This window comes from Mesoplodon mirus (assembly GCF_964341445.2).
Source record: "Mesoplodon mirus genome assembly, chromosome: 12".
Lineage (NCBI taxonomy): Eukaryota > Metazoa > Chordata > Mammalia > Artiodactyla > Ziphiidae > Mesoplodon > Mesoplodon mirus.
This window is the reverse complement of record NC_138988.1, coordinates 101,322,110-101,345,573: the sequence shown is the minus strand read 5'-3', so window position 1 is coordinate 101,345,573 and position 23,464 is coordinate 101,322,110. Positions and strand designations below refer to the sequence as shown.

Genomic DNA, 23,464 nt, shown 5'->3' with positions numbered 1-23,464 from the left:
CTGCAGCATGTGCGGCCTCCCCAAGTGTTCCGAGAGCTGCGTGTGCAGAGGCTCTAACGCCCCGGGCAGCCCCGTGACGCTGTTCATTAGTAGACCCGTCATTAGAGCTGGCCCCTTGCGTGTCCATCTTAAGGCGTTTACTCGTTCATTAAAAGCCAATACTGTTTCACTCTTCTGTTCGGTAGAGTTTAACCATCACTCCACAACGAAGCCCAGAGAGCACTACCCGCACCTGCCCTGCGCGCGCGTCACAGGCTGTTCCTGCAGCCCGGCGTTTGTGGCAGCTCTCACCCACGTGCCAGGCCGTGCCCTCGGCACCTCGTAACCCCGGGGGTCAGGCACCCCAGGCTGAAGCCCAGTGCCTCCAATGCAGAAGAGGGAGCTGGGATTTGAACCCAAGCAGACCAACACGAGTCCATTCTACACCTCAGTCCTATTTCTTTTTGCTAAGTAAAGTAGATTTAAGGAGAAAAATCACTTAACGCTGTATTAGGCAAAGGTACGAATCAAACTGGGACTTCCAGGTATTTCTCAATGTAAAAAACACACCGAGGCACCAGAGATGAGCTGCCTTCTCACTGTCACCACTGGTTCCTGGCCAGGGCCGACTCCGTCCTAATCCCCAGGCCGGCACACCACACACGACCCCAGCTCTGTTCAACCTCACAGAACTGCCAACAGTAGATACTGGGTTATCAGCGGGACTCCTTCTGCACAGTCCTCTGGAAGGCGGCCAGTAAACACTGGCCCACATTTTCTTCTTCAAACCCGTGTGTTAGGTTTCCACGTGAGGGCTGTGAACTAGAAGCCGGGCACAAAAGGCCAGCAAGACACAAAGATCACAGCCCAGCAGACAGGCCAATGAGACAGGAGGAGGTGATCAATCGTTCACAGGTACCGTAACAGAAACCTACGTGAGGGACAGCGGGGGATCCAGAAGGGCCTGGCCGAATCATCTCTGGCTGTGATTTCTGAACCTTAAATAAGGGCTGTCCTTCCTGTGTTCTCCAGGTGATGCTAGGTTTCCTTTTTTATGCTCCACTGTGCCCTACTGAGGGAACCGCTGTCTGAAGAGGAAGACATGACAGATGCCTAACCCGCTTCCCAGCTCCATCCCTCCGTGTGTGTGTAGCCCAAGAACAGGGAGATCATCACTCTCACCTCTAACACGAAGGTGAGTCTTTCAGTCCCTGAAAATTCAATCAAACTAGAAAAGCCACCTTGAAGAAAATGCTTTTAACCATGATTTTGAAATAACCATGAGGTTATTTGAACTTGCTAGCTGCTGGATTCTAGAAAACCAAGTGTTTGTTTAAGCTGCCCGAATGCCTGGTTTCATAAAGTCTCCATCTTAAGCCTGGTGCAGGGAGGAGAATGTGTAAGATCCAGTGTAAGACGGGTCTGAATCCAGCCAGCACAAAACCTCGCACAAGCTGCTTAAACTCGGAGGTTTCGGGTTTTCCCATGTGGGTAAAATGAACAGAATCACCTTCTTTCAGTGGGTTGTTGTGAAGGTTTATGAGATGATAAATGGAAAGGCCCAAAGGAACGCAGTACATGGCTGACATTTAATAAATGAGTTCCTTTCCTACTGCCTTAAAAAAAAAAAAGCAGCTAAATGGTACCCAAACCCTAATCATATTCCTATATGATTCCAAAATCTATAAGAAAAAAGACTCTAAAACTTCAGATTATGTAATTCACTACTGTCTAAGTCCAGCCTTTTGTGGAAATGAAAAAGGAGTACGAGTCCTGAAGGAATTCTTTAGATGGTCACAAGTCAGTCCCCAAGGTTTGGTCTTCCCTCCTGTTCTAAGGATGATGATCTTACGAACACAGACCAGCCTGACAACAGACCCTACATCCCAGTCACTTGGATAACCAGGGGCTTGTTTATGTGTCAGGTTGCTCTTCACTAAGCTGGAGATAGTAGTTCAAAGAAAAGTAAGATTTTATTTAATAAAATTAGAGCAAATTTATTCATTTTACAGCTATAAATGATGCCATCCAAAACTGTGGTAAATTACTTCAAGTATATCTGGAAATGTCTTTAAATGCAAGGGTGTAATTCATCAAAATCTGGCAGAAATGTTGTGTACTGCCAAGTTCATTGGTTAAAAAAAAACATTACGTTATTTAAATGCTCTAGCCAAATAAATTTTCCTTCATACCAAGGGTACGGATATCATTGTACCACAAAAGATGAATGCTATGTAAGAGCCTCACATACTGTTGCATTTATCTACGCCTGTACCTCCAAAATAGCACCAGTCATTAAGGAAAGGCTTCAATATCACATCACCACCATCTGCTTCTTCCCAACAGAGCCAAAACACAATTCCAGGCTCACGAACTGCAAATACACCTGTAAGGCAGTGGCTTTTTAATTTTTTTAAGATCTAAATTTGCCTTTTCCTCCTATCAAAGTCACTATTTTCTGAAGCTTATTTAAAATGAAAAACTTCACTAGAGTCAAGTCAGTGATCCTTTCCTTCTGATTTCTATTCTCAGGCTTCTACCTTGGAGGTACCATTTCCCTCTTCAAGGGGGCAGGAACAGTCTTACAAGTCACTTACTACGTAAGACCATGAAATGAATGATGCAGCTGCACAACCAAGGTGAGATCCATGCTTTATGAACACATTATTCTCACACGTCCCAATGACAGGCTTAATACACAAGATTCTCAGTTCATTTTACAGACTCTGGAACCAAGTTGTTCAAAAGATGAATTCTGAAACCATAGTTGGTGTGGCAAATTAATATATCAAAACAAATAAAAACTTCAAATATTTACATTTTAAAAAGACATTTAAAAAACAGGCTACTTATTAAGTAAGTGTGCTTGAACAAACCATGTGTGGAATTGAATTCCATTCATTATGGAGTTAGTTTCTGTTAAACACTGACACTACAGAGAGACCCCTGGCGTCTGAGGACTCAAGAATTTAAGTGTTCCCAATCTATGCTAAAAAATACAACATGACAGATAATTTCCGTGCGCTAATTTGAACCTCAGATATGGAAGGTCTAGTGCATATAAGGCAGATTACTCAGGAGTCAGAGGCCTGGCACTTGTAACTCAGCGTGGCTTTGCCATTGCCTAAGTATCACCAGGAATTCAATAAAATGCTCTGTAGAGGTCATTTAAATTTCTTGATTACACCTTACTTCATTATGTCCTAGTAATTTCACAAATTTGGACAGTCACAAAAATGTTTTGAAACATATCAGTATTCCTTGAGAAGGTGGAGGGTCTCCTATATTACATCAAATAAAAACCATGCAGTTTCTTAGAGCTCACAGAGCTTTCCAAAATAAACTACTGATCATACAGCCCAATTAAAAACTCACACACTTTATATTACAGGTATAGAAGGCTTTATAGCTCAGCAGTGCCAATATAGTTAATTTGACACCTTAGCCCTACTTGCAAAGCAGTTAACAGCTTTACAGTAACTTTGTTTTTTTGCGGTACGCGGGCCTCTCACTGTTGTGACCTCTCCCGTTGCGGAGCACAGGCTCCGGATGCGCAGGCTCAGCGGCCATGGCTCACGGGCCCAGCCGCTCCGCGGCATGTGGGATCTTCCCGGACCGGGGCACGAACCCGTGTCCCCTGCATCGGCAGGCGGGCTCTCAACCACTGCGCCACCAGGTAAGCCCTACAGTAACTTGTTTTATTGTCATTGTCTTTGGCTCAGATGTTTAAGGACTTAAGCAACTTGGAAAGGTTTTTCACTTGTGTTGTTTCGTTGTTTTTTGTGTGGGCATGGGTGCAGGTGGGGATTATAGCAAAGAGGGATCAGTTCATTATAATGAAGACAGATCAGGAATTAAACAGCTACTAAAATTTCATTTACCATTCCCTTACAAGATGTATGTGGGAGAATACGACTTGAAGACAGAGGGAAAAGCCTTGGATGTGTTCATACTGTTTTACTCTGCTGCTTATCCAGCCTGACAATAACGCCAAACTTAATTTACTACCTAGGGCAAGGGCAACTAAGGGATTTTTATGAAGCCCAATTAATTTTGGTTCTGATATCTTAAGTGCCTAAAATCTTGGAGTTCTTCAGATTTAACTTGAAAAAAAAAATCAACAACCAAAATACCCCAAAGATTAGATCAAAAACAATTGGTTAACCATTAAAAATTATCCAACTCTAACAAGTTAGGATGAGTTGGAATTTTGCTTAGTCTGTAGACCAAGGCAACTTTTCTAAAGCAAGATGCTTCTATTAAGGAGAGAAGCATGCTCTCTTAAAAAAACAAAACAGAGTGGTCTAAAAATCATCCCAGAGCTGTCTCTTGGGCCAGAAATAGAACAGTGGACACACTCAGTTTCCACATATGTACCTTTTTTCTTTTTAAAAAAAGAGAGTGAAGTTGGTTTTATATATCAAAACCAGAATTTTCATGTTTCACAATTTTGGTGCTAGAGATCCCCAAATTCCTTGAACTTACTTGGGAAGGTCTGGGAAGGTCTCGGAAGGTACGCATTATAGTAAACAGCAGCAAAATACCAAAACAGTTCTGCTAAAAAGCAGCTACGCCTGCTCCTGCCTTTAGAATACTAGTTGTAAAACAGCAACAACATGCAAATTTGTGCCATCAAGCGGGATTTGTGCTATTCTAAAGAAGAAACATTGTTTTTTTAAACAACAGTCCAAGGCAGGACATCTACAGTCATACCGGGCAAATGCTGAGTTTTGGGGGAAAATGCCAGAAAATGTCCAGAAGGAAGAGACGATAGCATTCTATTTAGTGGTCTGAAGGCTTCAGATAGTTCAACAGTGATTCTGGTAAGACCAACTGCTCACATACAGACACACACACTCACACGGATGTTAATGGTTTTAAAAAAACCAAATTTGTTACTTTAGAAAAATAAATGCAGTGCATTTTCAGCAATGTTATCGCCACAGACTCTGATTGCTCAGTCCACACATAAGTAGTAGTTGCCTTCTATGGTGATATGGCTTCTCTGCACTAATTCCCATCAGGCCGAAAAACATTAGGGCGGGTTAAGTAAAGACCGAATTGTTGCACAAAGAACATTTACTCATCAGATCCCACCGATCTCTTCTGTGCCCGTTTCCTGGGCAACCTTCTTGGTGAAGCTTTATCTGGAAGAAAAGAGAAAGTTCTGACTTGCCTGGCTATCATGTATGTGTTCAATTCAAAAGCATTTTCCTTCAACTTTACCATTAAGTTAAGAAAACGATGCACATGCAAGAAGACCATCTAATAATAAATGCCTCTTACCTAGCGTAGGTTTTATTAACTAACCTTTAAAATAATCCTTCAAGAGGTAACTCAAAATGAAACTCTACATACTTGTAAGTTGCTAAGTAAATCTTAAAAGTTCTCATCACACACACAAAAAATTCTTTGGTAATGTTGTATGGTGACAGATGATGACTTACCGTGGTGACCACTTTCCAATGTGTACAAGTTATCTATCATTATGTTGTATACCTGGAACTAATATGTCATTCATTATATGTCAGTTAAATCTTTTTGCAATCAGGGTGGGAAAAGATCTAATCTTGATCACTGTAATGTTGAAGCTACCATACAAAATCTTCCTGAATTCTACAGTTCAGCATGTTTATACATGATATATGCATAAGTAAACTCTTTACAAATAGCATAAAAGTTTTATATTGGTTACAAATTAAAGACTTAATATTTATAAATGCAGCGCCATGTAGTTTGCATAATTTTTGGTAATTTCATAAATTTACCTGAAATGAGCAGCAGGTTAAAAGAAATTATACAGTACATCAATACTAAAAGCATCCTACACACATAAGCAGTATCTTTTTACTTTTTTCTCTTATGTTAGAGTCTTAGTGTGGTCTATTAAGCAAAAAATAAACTGGTGGTGAGTTTCTTCCACTTCTATCCAGTAAGGAGTCATCTAGAAGTTTCTTTAAAGTGAAAGACTGTCTTCTCTCTGACCATTGTCTTTTTCATATTTTCTAGGAGCACCTAACCTATTAGGAACGTAAGTTCCTTGCGGAGTAAGTTACACATTACAATTATTTTTCCAGCTTAAAAAATATACAGTAAATGTTTACAAAGAATATTTAGAAGCTAAAAATTCTTTTTTAAAAACTGCTTATATCACGTGAGAGCTGGCCTCAGTGCTTTATTGAGTAGGTTGGTAATGATGTGTTTCGGGGGCTCCAGTGCCTAAAGCTGAGCACAGAAGCACTTTCCTGACAAAGAAAGCCTACAACTTTCATAAAATTTTCAGAAAGGTTAGACTACGAGTTACTGCGTCTTCTACTCCTAAATAATGTTTAAATATAAGCAGCAGCTGAATCATCTTTTTTTTTTTTTTTTTTCAAAAAATGCTTCAGAATCTAACAGCCACCTGTGTGGACACAGCTGTTACTATGGATGTGAAATGGTCATGACTGACTCCCAACAATGTCAACCCCCTGCAGCAGGGTTTTAAATACAGGAATACACAAAAAAGAGCCTCGGAGAACCTGCAAAGCCTGTTCGTCCAACACACATGAATTTCACTCCATCAGTAAGACAGCCGATCCAACTCCATCAGTAAGACAGCCGATCCAACTTACCTTAACAGTGAGTCTAAAACCTTCCCCTCTCACATGTCTAGCGCATCAGAGTTAAGCAGCAGACAAACGAGACAGACAGAGAGCAGCCTAGAGTCATCCAGCTTTGGGGAAAATGGCTCCAAACGCCTCAACAGCCTAGAAAGTGGCATTTCACTTCAGCAAAGAACAACGAAATGTGTATAATGGTGCTTCTCAGTCATCAAAGGAGACCACCTCCTGAACCCCCACCAAAACCCTAAAAAACTTAAAAAACAACAACAGAAAACCTTAAACATGATGTCTCATGTTGAATAAATGGGGCCGATCCGAAAATGCCTCTCCTGCCCATTTAAAAAAGACTAAATTGTAGTAAAATGGCAACTCACTGCAACGTTTTTCAGATTAGAAAAGGGAAAGGCAAGATGTTAGAAAGTTACGCTGGTCCCTGTCCACTTTCTCGGACTGCATAATCTAATTTCCTACCTCACCTGTGGGGAAATACTATATAAATAACTTTCAGATGGATTTCTTTTTACTTAATGAGATACATGTCACAGTCTTCTAACAGATCCCTGAGTTAAACTCACATTACACAGAAGACTTCATAGTTACAGCTTCTGATGAAGGTTTCCCCAGGTACACATATGAAACAGCATTTAGCGAAGATCCTGTAATTTTTCTATTAAAATCAGCTAACCTGTCACTTACAGTTAAAAGACCTCAGGGAAGTTGAAGTACCCTACTCTAAAATGCCTAACATACAAGAAAAAACTTCTTAGTAATGGGCTCAAATTGTTTCAAACCACCCTTCGTCCTTTACACTCTGAACGAGACGCATCACCTGAGACACGTGACAGTCTCTCCTTCAACAAGACTTCCTTTGACTCTAAGTATGATCCCCCTTTCCTAACTTCTAAGTTGTCCCCATTACTCATTCTAGCACATAATCACATACTATTTCACATATGTGCTTTATTTTCCTCAAGCAGAAATGTAAAGTCTGAAAAACAGTAATACATACATTCTTAGCTTCTTTTTAACACACCACTCAGAACCTAGCATAGTGTTACGACACTGTAGGTAATACTGAGTGAAAATACAGTTATACGTGATTGGTTTGCTCTGTAAGTGTAATAATTCTCAGCTTTTAAGTTCGTGAGTAACAGGTCAGGGAGAAAGATGCTATGAAACCAATCTCCCAGTCTACACAAGCAATCCTGCTGCACTGTAGAGGCCATGGTCTACACTTCCACCCAATTCCGTTTCCCACCGCACGGAATGCCGGATGGTGTGGAAAGTCTGTCCTTGCAGAGACCCTCAGCTGTCGCCTAGGCTCTGTGCGCCAGTGTCTCCGCACCCTGGCCCGCCTGCACTCAGAACACACTTCCACACGCTCACTGGGGCTGCACGGGCTCCTCGCACCCAGCACGTCCAGTGCACACCCATCTCTCCTTGTGCACAGACACTCCGCCTCCTAGAGTCCCTGCTGTTAATGGGACCATCTTCCATCCAGCTGCCCAAACTCAGAGCACCCTGACTCCTCCCTTCCTGCAGCTACCAAAAAGCCACTGAAAGCCCAACCAGCTCCACTTCTGAAATATCTTTCTCTTCCCTTTTATTCCCATTCACTACTGCCTTAGCTTAGGCCCTAATGGTTCCTCGTATGCTTGGCTGAAATCACCTAGCTGGTATCCCTGGGTCCACTAGCTCCCACTTGTTAGCCAGCCTCCATGAAACTATCACATAATTTAAAAAAAAAACCATGAATTTGTTATTTCTCTGCTTTAAAGTATCTGATGGCTACCATTTGGCTAGAAGGAAAGTCAAGGCCGTAGCAGAGCACATAAAAGACTCCCCCTCACAGAACTCAAGAATCGGCAATGTCAACCCCTTCTGTGAATGATCTCCCTACTCTCCTACCTGGAGAAGGCCCCTCCTATGCTCTTACTAAAGCACCTACCAGACTGCACTTGCATTTCAACATAGAAAGACAAGTCAATTTATAAACCTGGAAAGAACCTGAACAGCCAATTCACAGGAAAAGAAATACTAAGTAGCCAATAAATATGCCAAACCTCATTCTTAACTGTAAATGAAAATGAGATACCATTTTCTAACATACTGGCAGATTAAAACATTTTATTATACTTAACACATGAGAATGATTAATGAGAGGAGGAGAAACAGGCAATATTATACATTACTGAGAACATAAATTGGCACCACCTTTCGGGAAGGAAATGGAACACTTTCCATAAAAAAATGTGCATAATCTTAGACCTAGCTATTCTACTTTTAAGAAATTATCCTAGGGACTTCCCTGGTGGCGCAGTGGTTAAGAATCCGCCTGCCAGTGCAGGGGACACGGTTTCCAGCCCCGTTCCAGGAAGATCCTACGTGCCACGGAGCAACTAAGCCCGTGGGCCACAACTACTAAGCCTGCGCTCTAGAGCCCGCAAGCCACAACTACTGAACCCACGCGCCACAACTGCTGAAGCCCATGCACCTAGAGCCCATGCTCCCCAACAAGAGAAGCCACCGCAATGAGAAGCCCACGCACCGCGATGAAGAGTAGCCCCCGCTCGCCACAACTAGAGAAAGCCCGCGCACAGCAACGAAGACCCAACGCAGCCAAAAATAAATTAATTAATTAATTTTAAAAAATTTATCCCAGGTAGGACAGTGGGCAAAATAGGAGTAGGGGGTCAAAAGGTACAAACTTCTAGTTATAAGTCACAAATATTTAATATACAACATGGTAATTATAGTTAACAACACTATTGTATATCTGAAAGTTGCTAAGAAAACAGATCTTAAGAGTTCTCATCGCAAGAAAAATGAAATTTGTTAACTGTGTGGGATCTAAATTTGTTAGATGATGTGGTGATCATTTCACATTTTATACAAATATCAAATCATTATGTACATTATGTACATGCAAAACTAATGTTATATGTCAATTACATCTTAATTTTTTAAATTAGCCCGTAATTTTATATATTAAGAATATTCATTAGAGTATTAATTTTAAGAGCAAAAACCGGAAATAACAAACATTCTTCAATATAGAATAGGCTTAATCCTGACACATTTATATAAAAGAACTGTAAAAGAATACTATGTAGTTATTAAAAAGAATAAGGTAAATATATAAGTAATTATCAAAAAAAGACATCCAAGGCACAAGAACTCAGGTTGTAGCACTGTGTGCCACATGATGCCATCTGTGTAAACACACACGGACACAATGACATATGAGCTGGTACACGTATAGAAAACACTTAGACTAACACATAAGTACCAATTATTTATGGAAAATGGGACTAGTGGAGCCAGGAGGTTATCTCTGAACTTTTTTTCTTCCCCTCAACCCACCCCCCGCAAAAAAGGGCAGGATCTCCTGGTGGCGCAGTGGTTAAGAATGCATCTGCCAATGCAGGGGACACGGGTTTGAGCCCTGGACCGGGAAGATCCTGCATGCCACGGAGCAACTAAGCCCCTGGGGCACAACTACTGAGCCCGTGTGCCACAACTACTGAAGCCCGTGTGCCTAGAGCCCGTGCTCCGCAACAAGAGAAGCCACTGCAATGAGAAGCCCAAGCACCACAACGAAGAGTAGCCCCCGCTCGCCGCAACTAGAGAGAAAGCCCGCGCGCAGCAACGAAGACCCAACGCAGCCAAAAATAAATAAATAAAAATTTTTAAGTTGTTTAAAAAAAAGCAATGAAGCCATACTGCTTTTATGGTACATGTTAAAAAGTCCAATTACAACTGGAGAAAAAAAAATCTATATTCTTCTATAAAGATTAATATTTAACCAACTGCATATATAATAAAAACTGAAATATACGTTAGGTAAACTATCAGACAGTACTGTGGGTTATTCCTTCAAAAATAGTGGGTAGTTGGCAGTTTTCTAATAAATATGGTGATAGAAAACTGTTCCCTCATTCCATAAACTTACTGTAAAGTATTCACAAACTATACAACAGCTCCCAACGCCACAACAAACACCATTAAAAAGATGAATTGCCTCACCTCTCCTACTCTGCACTGAAGCAACAGGAAAGAAGAGAGACAGGAAAAAGGTTAGGAATATAGAGAATTCACACATTTGTATACAAACTGCAGATGTGGAAGCATTTCTAAATTAAAGCATAAATATAGTGCACAGAGTAAAAATGTGATGCATTCATTGCTCATCATATTAGATTCGTACAAGCCATGAAAAGATGAGTGTTGACCAAGCATTTTTTGCCAAATCTAAGATACTTAATTTCCATTTAAGAGAAAAGATTCCCAGGCAAGTCTGTAAGCATACTTACTGATCTGATTCAAAGTTTCCTGAGGAATCCAGCTCATGTCAACATCACTCTGACTCGAGGTACCCGTCTCTACCTTCTGTATGGGTCTCTTGCGCTAAGAGAACATAAAAACATTATTGTAAAGGAGTTCCATTATATTATTTACTATAATTTTAGAACCGCCCATCAAGCTCCCCACTTAAATATATTAACAGATAAACATGTTCTCTTCTAATCCTAAAACATATTCCTCAAATATTTATTTAACGAGACGGGAAAATCATGTCTACACCAATTATAAAGAATAAGGAATCAATCTGCACAATTACTTATTTTCAGTCTTTAACGACCTTTTCCTTTGCTATAAAGCTTCATATGTTATTATATAATTGGTAGACCAAGTAAGAACTTCTACTTTTACAATGATTTTCTTTCATTTTGGGAATCAAATCTTAAAGAATAAACTTATTTCCACATTAAACAAAAGCTGGGATAATTACTGAAATGTTGCATGCAGGCAGATCCCTGCATTATTAGCTAAATACACTTAAACAGCTGGCATAAATAAAACAAAACAAAAACATGTAATCCCATTTAAGCTAACAACCTCAAACTTTGTTCCTTGAGTATTTACAGCGAAACTGCTAGAAAGTTAAGAAAGTAATTCAATTCCACTCTTTGGTCCTACTCTTTAAAAAAACAAAACAAACAAAAAACCCACCTAATTACTTACATAAGAAACAGAATATTAATTTTACAGTCCAAAAATTGGACTCTGAATACAGAAATAACTGAAAAACTGGCTTATACCTAATACATAAACTTATAGCAAAAATGCTATTATGAAAACAAGGTAAAGAAAGTTATGAAAATAAGCATTCAAGCACTAAGTATTTTTCTTTTAAAAAGTAAGGATTTATTAATAACATTTACTACTAATTTTACATAGATTTGATTGCCTGACTTACTGCTTAATAAATAAAGATTAACCAAAATGTCTAGCCACTGTTTAGGGTCTAGTTCATATCAGTGTATTTGACACAAATCATGTTATATACTGAAAGGAATAGTATGGGTTATTTTGTTTTGGGGTTGGTTTTTTGTTTTTTGGCAGGATAGAGGAGAAGAGGGACATGAGGATACAGTGGCAGAATTAGTTACCATGTTCAGAGACAGGAAACCATGGTTACACCAGGTGCTTCAATGTTGCCACTCTACTACTCTAACACAAAACAGAATTCTGACTTAAATACAGGCAAATTCATTCGTGCTTTTTCAAATTAAGACTCATTTAATCGCTAATCAGAAGTCCTATAGTCAAGAGTGTGAAAGCAAATATATAAAAGTTGCATTACTTATAGATAAAATACATATCCATGAAAGTATGATAAACAACAGAATGAAATTTCATGTCTGAGTTTGAGGAATAAAAATGCTAGAATAGAGAGTTACACAACAGTGAGAAGGTGAGTGTCACCCTGGAGAATGCAGATAAAGGACACCAGGTGCACTGGCAATAGAGGCTCAACAAATCCGAGTCACACACCCACGGTCTCCTCCTCAGGCCTTACTTAGTTTATTGTCCTCATCGTGGTTTTAAACTAGGTCTTCGCTGGAGTGCAACCACTTCACAACAGCGGGCTAGTTTCCGCTGCACAACAAAGCACATCAGCCACACGCACACACAGCCCCAACTCCCCGGGCCCCCCACCCTCCAGGTCATCGCAAAGCACAGAGCCCATCTCCCTGGGCTATGCTGACGCCCCCCACCCTCCAGGTCATCGCAAAGCACAGAGCCCATCTCCCCGGGCTATGCTGACGCCCCCCACCAGCCAACCACCCTGCGCTCCGTAGTGTATGTATGTCCGTGCTACTCTCACTTCATTCAGGCTTTAGTTGAAAAAGGGACAACAAACCTGTGAGCTACAAACCCACAGCGAGAGCAAGAAGGCACAAATGACTCGACGGTACTCAGTACTGTAACCACGTTTGAAGTATGGCTATAAGAGCTGTTTATCTATATTTACCTTTCTAGATTCTAGGAGTTGATGAAGGCCAACCACCACCAAAAGCCCAAGACCAGCAAGGAACATATACATAAAGATTCTGATATAAAAGGAGAAAATATAAACTGGCTTTAGTTCATAAGAAATACCACAGCTAATTAAAACTATAATTGTGCTTTAACTCCTAAGAGGTATGAGTTAATTACAACAATAATTCTAACAAAATATAATTTTTCCAAATAATTTGTGGGGAAAAGGAACAAAATATTTTAAATTCAACATAGATCCAGGTAACAGTTTTATAAATTTACCTTTAACAACAGTCAGTCCCCACCCCCCAAAAAAGGCATATGATCTACAATGAATTACTTCATAATTTGTTAGAGTCAAAGCTCAGTTAAAACAGCTGCATTAGGTGCCGTCTTCCTCAAATATTAGACTTCGCACAATTTTATTTAAAAGTTACTTTTAGTGAATTATGTAAGTATACAGTGAAAAATGATTCATCACTCGCAAAGGACACATTTTTCAAGATAAAATCTTCTGGTTTATGTTTTCAATAGTAATTTTGGAGGCACGAAACTTAGATGAGGCTGATGACCAACTTAAGAGGACGGGGTGGAAAACAATTTAAAGATGGGAAGAACAAAAAGCAAACTATCTTTCTGAAACAATTTTTTGTTAGTTTTAACTATCTTTCCTAACTTGGTATTAACAGTTGTAAGAATCATCTGAAGTATGAATTTAAGTAGTCAGGATTTCACCCAATCTACACCTCATCTTTCAGCATTAAAAACTACAGTGACAGAAGCAAGCCTCCCAGCCCTACCTTCTGCGACTTTCACTTACGTTTCTCCATCGAGCCCATCTTCTCTCTCAATAACTGTAACTGTTTGATTGAAGACAGCATCTTGGAAAACATTGCCCTGTTAAAAAAAATAAATCACAAAAATCAGAAATGTGTTGAAAGAATGAAAGCTTACAAGATTTCTTAAAACTGTTTTCCTACAGATACCCTACCGATACCATACCGCTTTCTCATCGCTTAGAAGGTCAGTAAGACTCAACAGAGTCGAACGTAAGTGTACCAATTCAATGTCAGGGACTCAACGTTATGATGTTACTTTCTCCTCAAAAATAGAAAAGGCCTCCAACTTTGCAAAAGTTGTCCCCACTTTCTTTGACGGGGAGGGGAGGTGTGAGAAACCAGGGAAGTAAAGTAAAAACAGGGTAACTTGCAGAAAGAAACAGAGCCCACAGAACACTCTTCAGCTAGAAGCCCTGGCTTCTGTTGTAGGTGACCCTCCAAAGGAGGAAGGAAGAGCATGAACACGCACAGCAGGAGCTCCAGAGAACATCATTCTAAGAACGAGACTTGAACAAAAGTCAAATTCATGTTTTAAATTGACAATGGATTGGAAATCAGTTTATATTAAATGGGTTAATGACTTTCAGTATCAAAACCTTTTTCTGTGGTGGTCTCCAAATAATTCTGTCAGCTCAACACAATTTCAGTTTTCAAATACATGAGAATCACTGGGACAACACACAGCTGTGTTCAGTGTTTCATGTGAAACACAGAGGTAGTACTTTTTCAAAACAGCCACTGCTTATTGCTGAACTGTGACGATTTAAGTCTTATTCCAAGATCTTTCAATTAGCATTCCTCTAGTGACAATTCCAAGATGAAACAAACATTCAAAATGGAACTGAAGCTACATATATGCTTGTTGGGTTAAGTTTAATTCTGCTTGAAAACTTGATGAAATACACAATCCTTCAAGCTACTAAACTATGAAGCTGAGGAGGCTTAATACATTGTTTTGAAAATAAGGATGGGGAATTCCCTGGTGGTCCAGTGGTTAGGACTCGGGGCTCTCAGTGCAGGGGCCTGGGTTCAAGCCCTGGTCGGGGAACTAAGATCCCGCAAGCAGTGCAGTATGCACCGCCCCCCCCCCACCAAAAAAAACAGAAAAGATGAAAACTCTTTCCCACTTTCCACTAAGTAGTTTTAAAAAAAGACACAAAAGGAGAACTTAACTGCAGCATGAAAAATTTAACTCAGATGTAAATATGTTGATACTGGGGTGATGAAAAGGTTGAATAAGCTTCCAAGAGAGGATGACATTTCCTTCTCAGAAAACTTTTTCAAAAGGGAATGGTTTACATGTGCTTTCTATCTGAAGGAGGACGTGACAGTTGGCATCTAGCGGTCGGCTCCCAGCAGGAACGTTCTAGCGGGCTTCTCTCATTCATTCACTGGATACATCTACACTATAGAAATATGGTAACATACCCTAAGAAAGACGGCGGAGCTTATATTAGGCTACTTGGTTCTCATAAACCATAAACCTTACTAGCATCCTGAAAATAATTTGGTTACATTCTCTGAGTGTATAAAATGACAGAATAGTCACAGAAAGTCCTTAAAACTTACCAACAGAAGCAGTAAAATGGGCAAAATGCAAGCAACAAAAGGAGGTACAAAAATTACTTAATATATATTAACATCTGAGGAAGTAGCAGATTCCACTGTGCGGCTTACTATTCCTTTTCCTTCTAAGATCCAGCTGGAGTCACTTTCACTTTCCTACCCCTACACTTACTTGTCTCTAGTATGTATCACTTATCATGCTGTGATGTTGTCTGTCCAACCATCTGCCCCACTGGATTATAGACTTGAAGACAGAGGTGTACAATTTATCTTTGCCTCCCTGCTGCCTATTTTCAACCACAAAATAGGCACCTGAATGAATAAATATAAGAATATTCATTAGACAATGTCAACTGTCCTCATCCATTCTTAACTTAAAAAAAAAAAAGAAGAAGAAGAAGGTTTAGAGGGCCTTACGTTCAAATCTTTGTAGTTCAGATTGATGACTAGACCAAAGGGCCGGCCACCCATGGGCTCTGCGGGAATGAAGGAGTACTCAAAAGTTGCCTGCCTCTGGGGCGGCACTACAGTGTTGAGAGGAAGAGCCGTGAAATTCTGGATGTAAAACTGGTAGTCCTGAGGATAACGGAATGAGGCGTCTAGAGATTCAATGACAAAATCTTCTGTACCCTTGTTTGTAAAGCCTACCAGGAACTTCACAATGTTATTTGCTGGAAAATCTAAGAAACAAAAAAAAGAGACAGGAAGATTAGAAAACATTCAAAGGGTACAAAATAAGTAGACATTACAAATGGATTCTGGCACCCTTTCCCGCTATGTATGGATTTGGTTTCAGAACCCTTTTCAGTAGAGCGCTCCAGCCATCCACTAACTAGCAACTTGGAGCTCGTGTGTAAGCTGAAACCCTTGTCCCCATGGTAGCATTCCAACTGAAGAGCTGAACTGAGCACCTCACTTTCAGAGCAGATCACTTCCAAGTTGTATGTCTAAGAAGGAGTTGTACACTTTCAGGAGTAAGATTATCTTGCAGTGGGGCTACATGTCTTGGTGAAGTCACCTTCACCTCCAACTCAGTATCTGCAATCTGTGCAGATAACGGAGAGAAAAATGACAGAAAGGTAAAGTCTAAGAGGTTCACCTGAAAACTGTAATATCTATTAAAACATAAAAAAGAAAAAATCAATCAGGCAATCCTTATTTGCAGTTAGTCAAAATGCAAACAAATGTGACCCAAGGAGGCAGCTACAAAAATAAATGGGAAAAACCACCACCACCAACAAAAACCTCTCAAATCATACTTTCTGTAGGCACAGAGCCAGAATGTACGTGGGAATAAAACAGAAAGCTTGAGAAGACCAAGAGAATGAATAACCTCAAATAATAAGTCTTTGATAATTATCCTGTGGTCTACAGAGCTGCTTCATCCAGTAAGCACAGGTTCTGGGGTCGGACACATCTGGGTCTGAATCCTGTCTTCAGAATCTGTTTACTAACTGAGTAGCCCTGTTCAAGTCGTAACCTCTCTAAGCCTCAGTTCAACAACAACTCTCCTCTTAGGGTTCCTATTAGGATTGAATAATACATGCAAAATACTGAAAACGGTGCCGGCCACAGAGTCTCAATAAATAGAAGCCATTAGCTAATCTTCTTCTAATGCAACACAGGCTCTAATCAAGGCCTAACTGTAAAGATTTAATATTTCACTAATGTTTACACTCAAAATATGAATGTTATTTTACTGTGGCAGTTTGAAAAAAGTTTAAAAACAGTATCTTTCAAAGGGACATTTGATTTCTAGTTAAAATGGACAGTATTTATTTCTTCCCTGTAGTTTAAATGCCAGAAATGCTACCTTACAGATATGGGTATTCATACATGTAAGTGGGTTTTCCCCAAACTGTGTCTACACTATACTTGTAAAATAAAGACCTTAATCATTCTTAATGCTTCCCCCAAAAGTGAGCTAGCCCTTTAAAAAATTCCTGTATTTGAATTACAGCCAACATTCCCCTCTCACCTTCTCCTTTCACAAACAGGATGGTTGTATCTGCACTTGGTGAAGCTTCAGGTTCACCAGATACATCTTCTTCCTCTTTATCTTCAGCCTAAGAAAAATGTTAAAAGCAGATTACTATGGGGGAAAAACAACATCATTTAAGAATAACGACTTCACTGGATCTGGGACAATATATCCATTTGCTTCTCCAAGGCTGTGCTGGGGTTAGCAGTGCAATGAATTTCACTGCGACTCATCAGTGGAAATAAAACGTCAGGAGCGGTGCATCTCAAAGAATAATGTGCATGCGGATCCCCTGGGGATTCTGCAGCTATGACTCAGGTAGAGGGTGAAGCCTGAGATTCTGTATGTATCTGAAATGCCCATGCCAGAAAATGCCCATGAAGCTGGTACTTAGGTCACACGCTGAACTGCAAGGTCCTAGAGTGTGGGGTGGTAAATTTTCTGTGAAGTTTGAAAGAAGTTTAAGAACTGTTTTCCAAAGGGACATTTAGTTTCTAGTTAAAATGGGTAGTACTTACTTTTCCCTTTAGTTTAAATGCCAGGAATACGACCTTCCGGGAAAAGAAGACGTCTCATACACACTTTTCATGCCACCCCTCCCCCACAAAGGGCGAAGGGAAGGAGACTCCAAAGGAGGTGATGGCCTGAGGACGCAGGTAGCAAGTGTCTTCCGCTTTGGGGACCATGAGGTCCCTGCTGCAACTATGCAGCTGTGGGGGCAGCACAAAAGCAGCCAGGGACAACACGGGGCGGGGAAGAGCTGGCTCTGTCCCGCATCCACATTCTGCCGAGCCCTGCTAGGGCCTGGTTATTGGTCTTTCCATCCCAATTAACAATTGCCCCATGGGCTTCCCTGGTGGTGCAGTGGTTGGGAGTCCGCCTGCCGGTGCAGGGGACGCGGGTTCGTGCCCCGGCCCAGGAAGACCCCACGTGCCGCGGAGTGGCTGGGCCCGTGAGCCATGGCCGCTGAGCCTGCGCGTCCGGAGCCTGTGCTCCACAACGGGAGAGGCCACAGCAGTGAGAGGCTCGCGTACCGCAAAAAAGAATTGCCCTGTAAGAAGTCATCACAAAACTGGGAAGAAATGTTTTTTTTTAAAAATGTAACCAGGGAAATACTGGGGTGGAGATGTCCTGAAACTCAAACCTGCACGACTTTGTACATTTACTATTAATCATTGAACTGTATACTTTAAATGAGCAAGTATCATGATATGTACATTATATTTCAATAAAATTGTTTAAAAATGTCAACAAATTTTAACTGAAAATTTTAAACCCCAGTGCAGCATTTCTCCAGGCATCAATGAGAATTACAGATACTTATATATTTGAAGTGTCCAGGCCCTTAATAAATCGAGATGCTTAAGGGCACCACTGTTTACTGGCATTTAACTTTCCATTTATGAAAATACTCTCTCTCCCCCAATACAGACGTCTCAAGAGCAAAGCCTGTCTTACATTTTAAAAATTCTCCATACCCACCTCATATGCTTAAGGCGCTCAAAATATTTCTTCAGTGACTGTTGTACAATTCGTTCAATTGTATTATAAGTTATATTTTAAGTATCTTTAATGATACCTTCATTTACTAAGACTTAGTGAATTTCTACTTTTGGGAAAAGAGACCCACAAGCAGGAAAAGAGACCAGAAACAGGAAGGTAGGAACCATAAGCTGTCAAATAAGGAGAAAAGGATATACTTGAGAAACAAGAGAAATCATCCCTAAGATTTGATTAACAGGTTGTCTAATAAAAAGAAATGAAAGCAACAAGGTAAAAGCTGGAAGCACCGGAGCCTTATCAAAACAGAATTAATTTATGGAAGTAAGATGGATGGTAAATGCTGAATTCCATTTTGGACATAAAATGTGAGGTACTTATGGAACATCCAGATGTGCTATCCCACAAAGAGCTGGAAACAGAGGAATGGAGCTCGGTAACGTAGGCGGCTAGAAACGAGATCTGGAAGTCATCAATGTAAGGCGGTGGTTGTTAAAACCACAGGTGTCATCAACAATAAGGGAGTGAGCAGGGGGAGAGAAGGTAGCGGAGACCAGGCAGCAGCCGCTGAACAGAGAAAACCGATGGGGGTGCCACAGAGGTCAACGAGGGGACTCAAGGAAGGGGTACTCAGGAAATGCTAAAGAGGTCAAACAGGGGAGGAATGGAAAACAGGCCAGGAATTTGGCAGTTAGGTCACTGGTGACTTAGCAGGACCTACATGGGACCAGACCAACCACTGTCAGAGAACAAATGTGAAATGAGCAGAAGAGAAAGTGGTACAATTTCCTCTTTCAAGAACTGTGCTGGTAAAAAGAAATGAAAACGTGTAGCAACTTCAGGTGGAGGAACACAAAGTGGAGGATGTGAGCACATCTGTAGCTTAACAGAATTAAGTCACCAAGAAGGATCAATGCTTAAAGTTACAGAAAGAAAGAGGATAATAAACAAGATCTCACAAGACCAGATGGGGAGAAGGTGGTAAGGCCGGCCTTAGAAGAGAGTAAAGACAACTCACTGTTAAAGGAGAGATGTAGAAAAGATGAGTGAATAATATATTCAGAAGTAGAATGTAGAAAATTTGACAGAGTCCACACTTGATGGCCTTCACCTTCTGACATCAAAGACAATATTGTTGCTAAGATTTCACAGAGGACTGATTTTGGAGTTTAAAAGTGGTTAAAAACCAATTCTATGTAGGATAAATTACAGTAGTCTAAGAGAGAAAATAAAATTAGCTAGAAGCATGCCACAATGATCTTGATCCTAGCCCAATATTCTTACTGTCATACTATAATTTTGTAGTAGAAGTTTCAGCGTTAGACAGCTTCTAAGAGATCTCCTCTAAGCCCTCCTTCTAAGCGGAATCTCCACAGAACATATTTTATATATTGTTTATTGTCTGCTCCCCACCCCCTGCCACCAAAATGCATACACACTGTCCCAAGAACATAAACTCCATGAGAGCAGAGGGAATCTCTGGTTTGTTCACCAGGGGAATTCAAAACAGTGCCTGGCACATAGTAGGAACTCAATAAATACTTGCTTATTGAGTGAAGGAAAAAAAGAAGAAAGAGGAAATTGACCCAGAAAAATAAGTTGCCCAAGACCAGAAAGCTAAGTAGTATGTATCCCAAACCCAACAACAAGTGGTCCAGTGGTCCTACTATAATGTTACCCTCATAGACTCATGTTCATATCACCTTGAACTGTTGTTTCACGACTCCCTCCTTGTGCCAGAAAATACTTACAGATCATCCTCAATGACTAGCCCCATTCTCCCAAATTCAATCCACTTTGATCCCAGCAACAAACCTCTAAAAGCAAGAATTTTAATACCAAATTTGTCTATATAAGGGGTAAATACATATATATAGACACACTATATATATGTATTAAATCAAATACAGCACTAACCAAATCTGTGGGTTCATCTTCTTCCACTTCTGCTTCATCATCTTCATCTTCAATTACAGAATCTTCCACCGTTTCTTCATCTTCTGTAAGATCTTGAGCCGCTGCCAATGAGCCTAACAATAAAATAAAGAACAAGCAGTTAACCTTTACCCTGGAATACCAATGTTTCTAAATCTCAGGTATTTAGGCAACGAAAATTTTCCCTCGGAATAACTCAATCTCCCAGCTTACTCGAGTGATGCCAAATTACAACGTGTCTAAGAATATTCATATGATTTTATCTTACTGCTAGTCTTATCAACTGCACATTAATTTTAGTGGGAAATGCTATTTTAAAAAGCAGCTGGAAAAATGAACTGCTAAAACTAAAGATGCCTTAAAGCCCAAGATTCAAGCAACTCTGTTAAGCATATTAAAGAAAGTAAGTTTGTTTTAAAAGTAAGAAACTCCAGAATTTAATCTATCATTAACCACATAAAACAAACCCAAAAAATCCAGGTCTAAAGGAAAATAGCAATCTAAATATCTAGGCAAGAAATCCTGTTATTAGAAGTTGACTACAGCTCAAAACTCTTAGTACTCGAGAGCATGTAATTCCAAGGAACAAATATCTGTATGACATCCATAGTAAAAACTAGCTCTCATGAAACACATTTGGTTTAGTAAAAACTATATTGGTAATTTCAAGTTTGAGAGCTGAGAAAGCATGCATTTATTTTTGCATACAACTTCAAACATGTTTTAAGATACTTTTTATTTCCCCTACACTTAACATCATAGTGAAAGCATAACTATAACGCCAAGAAACTATACATCATAATTTTATAGGCAAAAGTACATGTCACATTAAATCTATTTCAGGCAAGACCCTCAAAAGAAATTTCAAAGTTCTAGTGACTCTTCCAACACTTCTCAGAAAGAATGATGATGTGGCAGTTAAGTAGAGGGGAAAAAAATATGGGAAAGGAAGCACATGCACATGCTGTAATACCCAGGAGAAACAGTATATACTAAGGGGGCTGCATTTTAAGTCTTTCCCACATCCTTGAGTTCTTACTGCCCGTTAAGACTTATGCCAAATATTAAAGAACACTGAACCACACTTTATGAACTGAAAATCAGCTTCTACTGCTTGCTGAACAGACTAAACAGTGCATTCATAATTTACAAATCATTTTGTAAAACCGCTAAGAATACCTACAACTGACATAATAAAGTTGTACTCAGTTAAATTTCAAGACTTCTCAATATATACAATGGCTTTCACTCTACATTTATAAAACAATGTTTTAATGCTAACCAGTAACAATTTTGTGCCTAAAAAAACCTAACACTTTTACATTGGAAAAATTAAAACATCTTTTGAAAGACAGGCCATTCTGCACAAAAAGTGTTCAAAGATACCCAGTTAAATACTGATGTTTCCTAAGAAAAGAAAGCCTGAAAAAATATACTTTAGATTCTAGACAAGTACGATTGCCAAATTTTCTTAAAGAAAATGAAAACATCGACCAGCAAGCAACTCCTAAAGGAAAAGCATTCCTATTTAAACCTGCAAATGAATTAACGGTTTTGGTTAATTCTCCCACTTGGTTTTCTATCCGTTAAATAGAAGCCAGTCAGTTCACTTTTCTTTGCAAAAGAACTCGTGGATACCTGTCACTATCTTTCATTTTGCCACACAGCTTGCTTAAAGTTACAGAGTAAAAGGAACTCTAGCAATCATTTAGTCAGACTGAATTCCACAGAGGAGAAAATGGAAGTTCACGATAAAACCAGGGTAAGAAGCCAAGTTTCCACATTTCTGACGTCCTGCTACCTATTCTCACACCAGGTTAACTGCTGGAATAAACCTAGATAAAACACGTACAGCTCGAAGGAGACTACATTTTTTTCAGTACAATGCGATGCTTCCACAAAACAAAACGGGAAAAATAATTACAAAAAAAGGAGGGCAAAAGGAGGGCTCAAGTACCGGACATGCCCAGGGATCCTTCAGCCCGCCTGGACAGGCCGGTGAGGATGGGGAGTTCTGGGGAAATGAAGACACCTGGGAGCACAGAGGGATGTGCTGATAATCGAGGAGAGGACCAGCAGCACGGCTCAGAGTTCAGGCTAGCAGAAAACAAGGCTTTCAGCAAATGAATGGAGAACTCCTGGCGTGGACGATAAAGACACGTCAGCCCAGCGTCGAGGGGCGGGGACGGGGTGGAGCGGCGGCCGCTGGAGCGCCAAGGGCCGCCGCGCGCTCGGGCACAGCCTGCCCGCCGCCCCTCGTCCCTCGCTCCGGACGAGGCCGCGGCTGCAGGTGCGAGCCCGAGCCGCCCGCCGCCCCCCAGCAAGCTCGCCGGCAGCGTCCAGCGCTCGCGTGCAGGAGGCGGGGTCCAGGCAGGCTCTGGCGCGCGGGGGGCCGCCCTGCGAGCCGGGGGTCGGGGGCCGCGGAGAAAGGCCGGCGAGGCGGACGCCGGACCCAGGAGCCGCCGCCGCCGCCGCCTCCAGCTTCAAACCTGCGGTCGCGGCGTCTCCCACCCACCAGCCCGAGCCCCGCCACCCACTCCCCTCGCCTCACCTCCTGGGCGGCCTCGGAGCAAGAGAGTGGCGGGTAACACCAGCAGGAGAAGCAGCAGCAGGCGGGGGAGGGGCTTCATGGCGCGGTCGTTCCGGCGTCCGGTCCCCCTCCGCAGCGGCTCTCGGCGGCTCCGGCGGTAATGGCGTTACTCTTCATCCGGGCTCTGGGCGGGGAGGGGTGG

The 23,464-nt window shown here is 41.0% G+C and overlaps 1 protein-coding gene and 1 long non-coding RNA gene across 2 annotated transcripts in view; one reads left to right on the top strand and one right to left on the bottom strand.

Moving 5' to 3' along the window:
- The window catches only part of LOC309813377, a 16,982-nt gene extending 12,320 nt beyond the window's left edge, over nucleotides 1–4,662 (top strand). The window contains exon 2 of the long non-coding RNA XR_014295490.1: nucleotides 1,012–4,662. This is a non-coding gene — a long non-coding RNA (uncharacterized lncRNA). The remainder of the gene's footprint in view (nucleotides 1–1,011) is intronic.
- Nucleotides 2,620–23,464, bottom strand: SSR1 (signal sequence receptor subunit 1). The gene is made up of 8 exons (XM_082638226.1): nucleotides 23,284–23,464; nucleotides 20,715–20,827; nucleotides 17,295–17,382; nucleotides 15,734–15,996; nucleotides 13,732–13,808; nucleotides 12,904–12,982; nucleotides 10,898–10,991; nucleotides 2,620–5,126 (listed from the first exon to the last, which is right to left on the bottom strand). Exons 1-8 carry the CDS (start codon nucleotides 23,360–23,362, stop codon nucleotides 5,059–5,061), a joined length of 861 nt encoding a protein of 286 aa, XP_082494352.1. The 5' UTR covers nucleotides 23,363–23,464; the 3' UTR covers nucleotides 2,620–5,058.

What these genes read in the sequence shown, in the direction of transcription:
- SSR1 (XM_082638226.1), bottom strand. Translation starts at nt 23,362, where the DNA reads ATGAAGCCCCTCCCCCGCCTGCTGCTGCTTCTCCTGCTGGTGTTACCC. An exon ending in TGAACTACAAAGATTTGAAC is followed by an intron (nt 13,809 to 15,733) that starts GTAAGGCCCTCT and finishes TTTTTTTAACAG; the next exon opens with GGCAATGTTTTCCAAGATGC. An exon ending in AACTCCTAGAATCTAGAAAG is followed by an intron (nt 10,992 to 12,903) that starts GTAAATATAGAT and finishes ATGTTCTCTTAG; the next exon opens with CGCAAGAGACCCATACAGAA.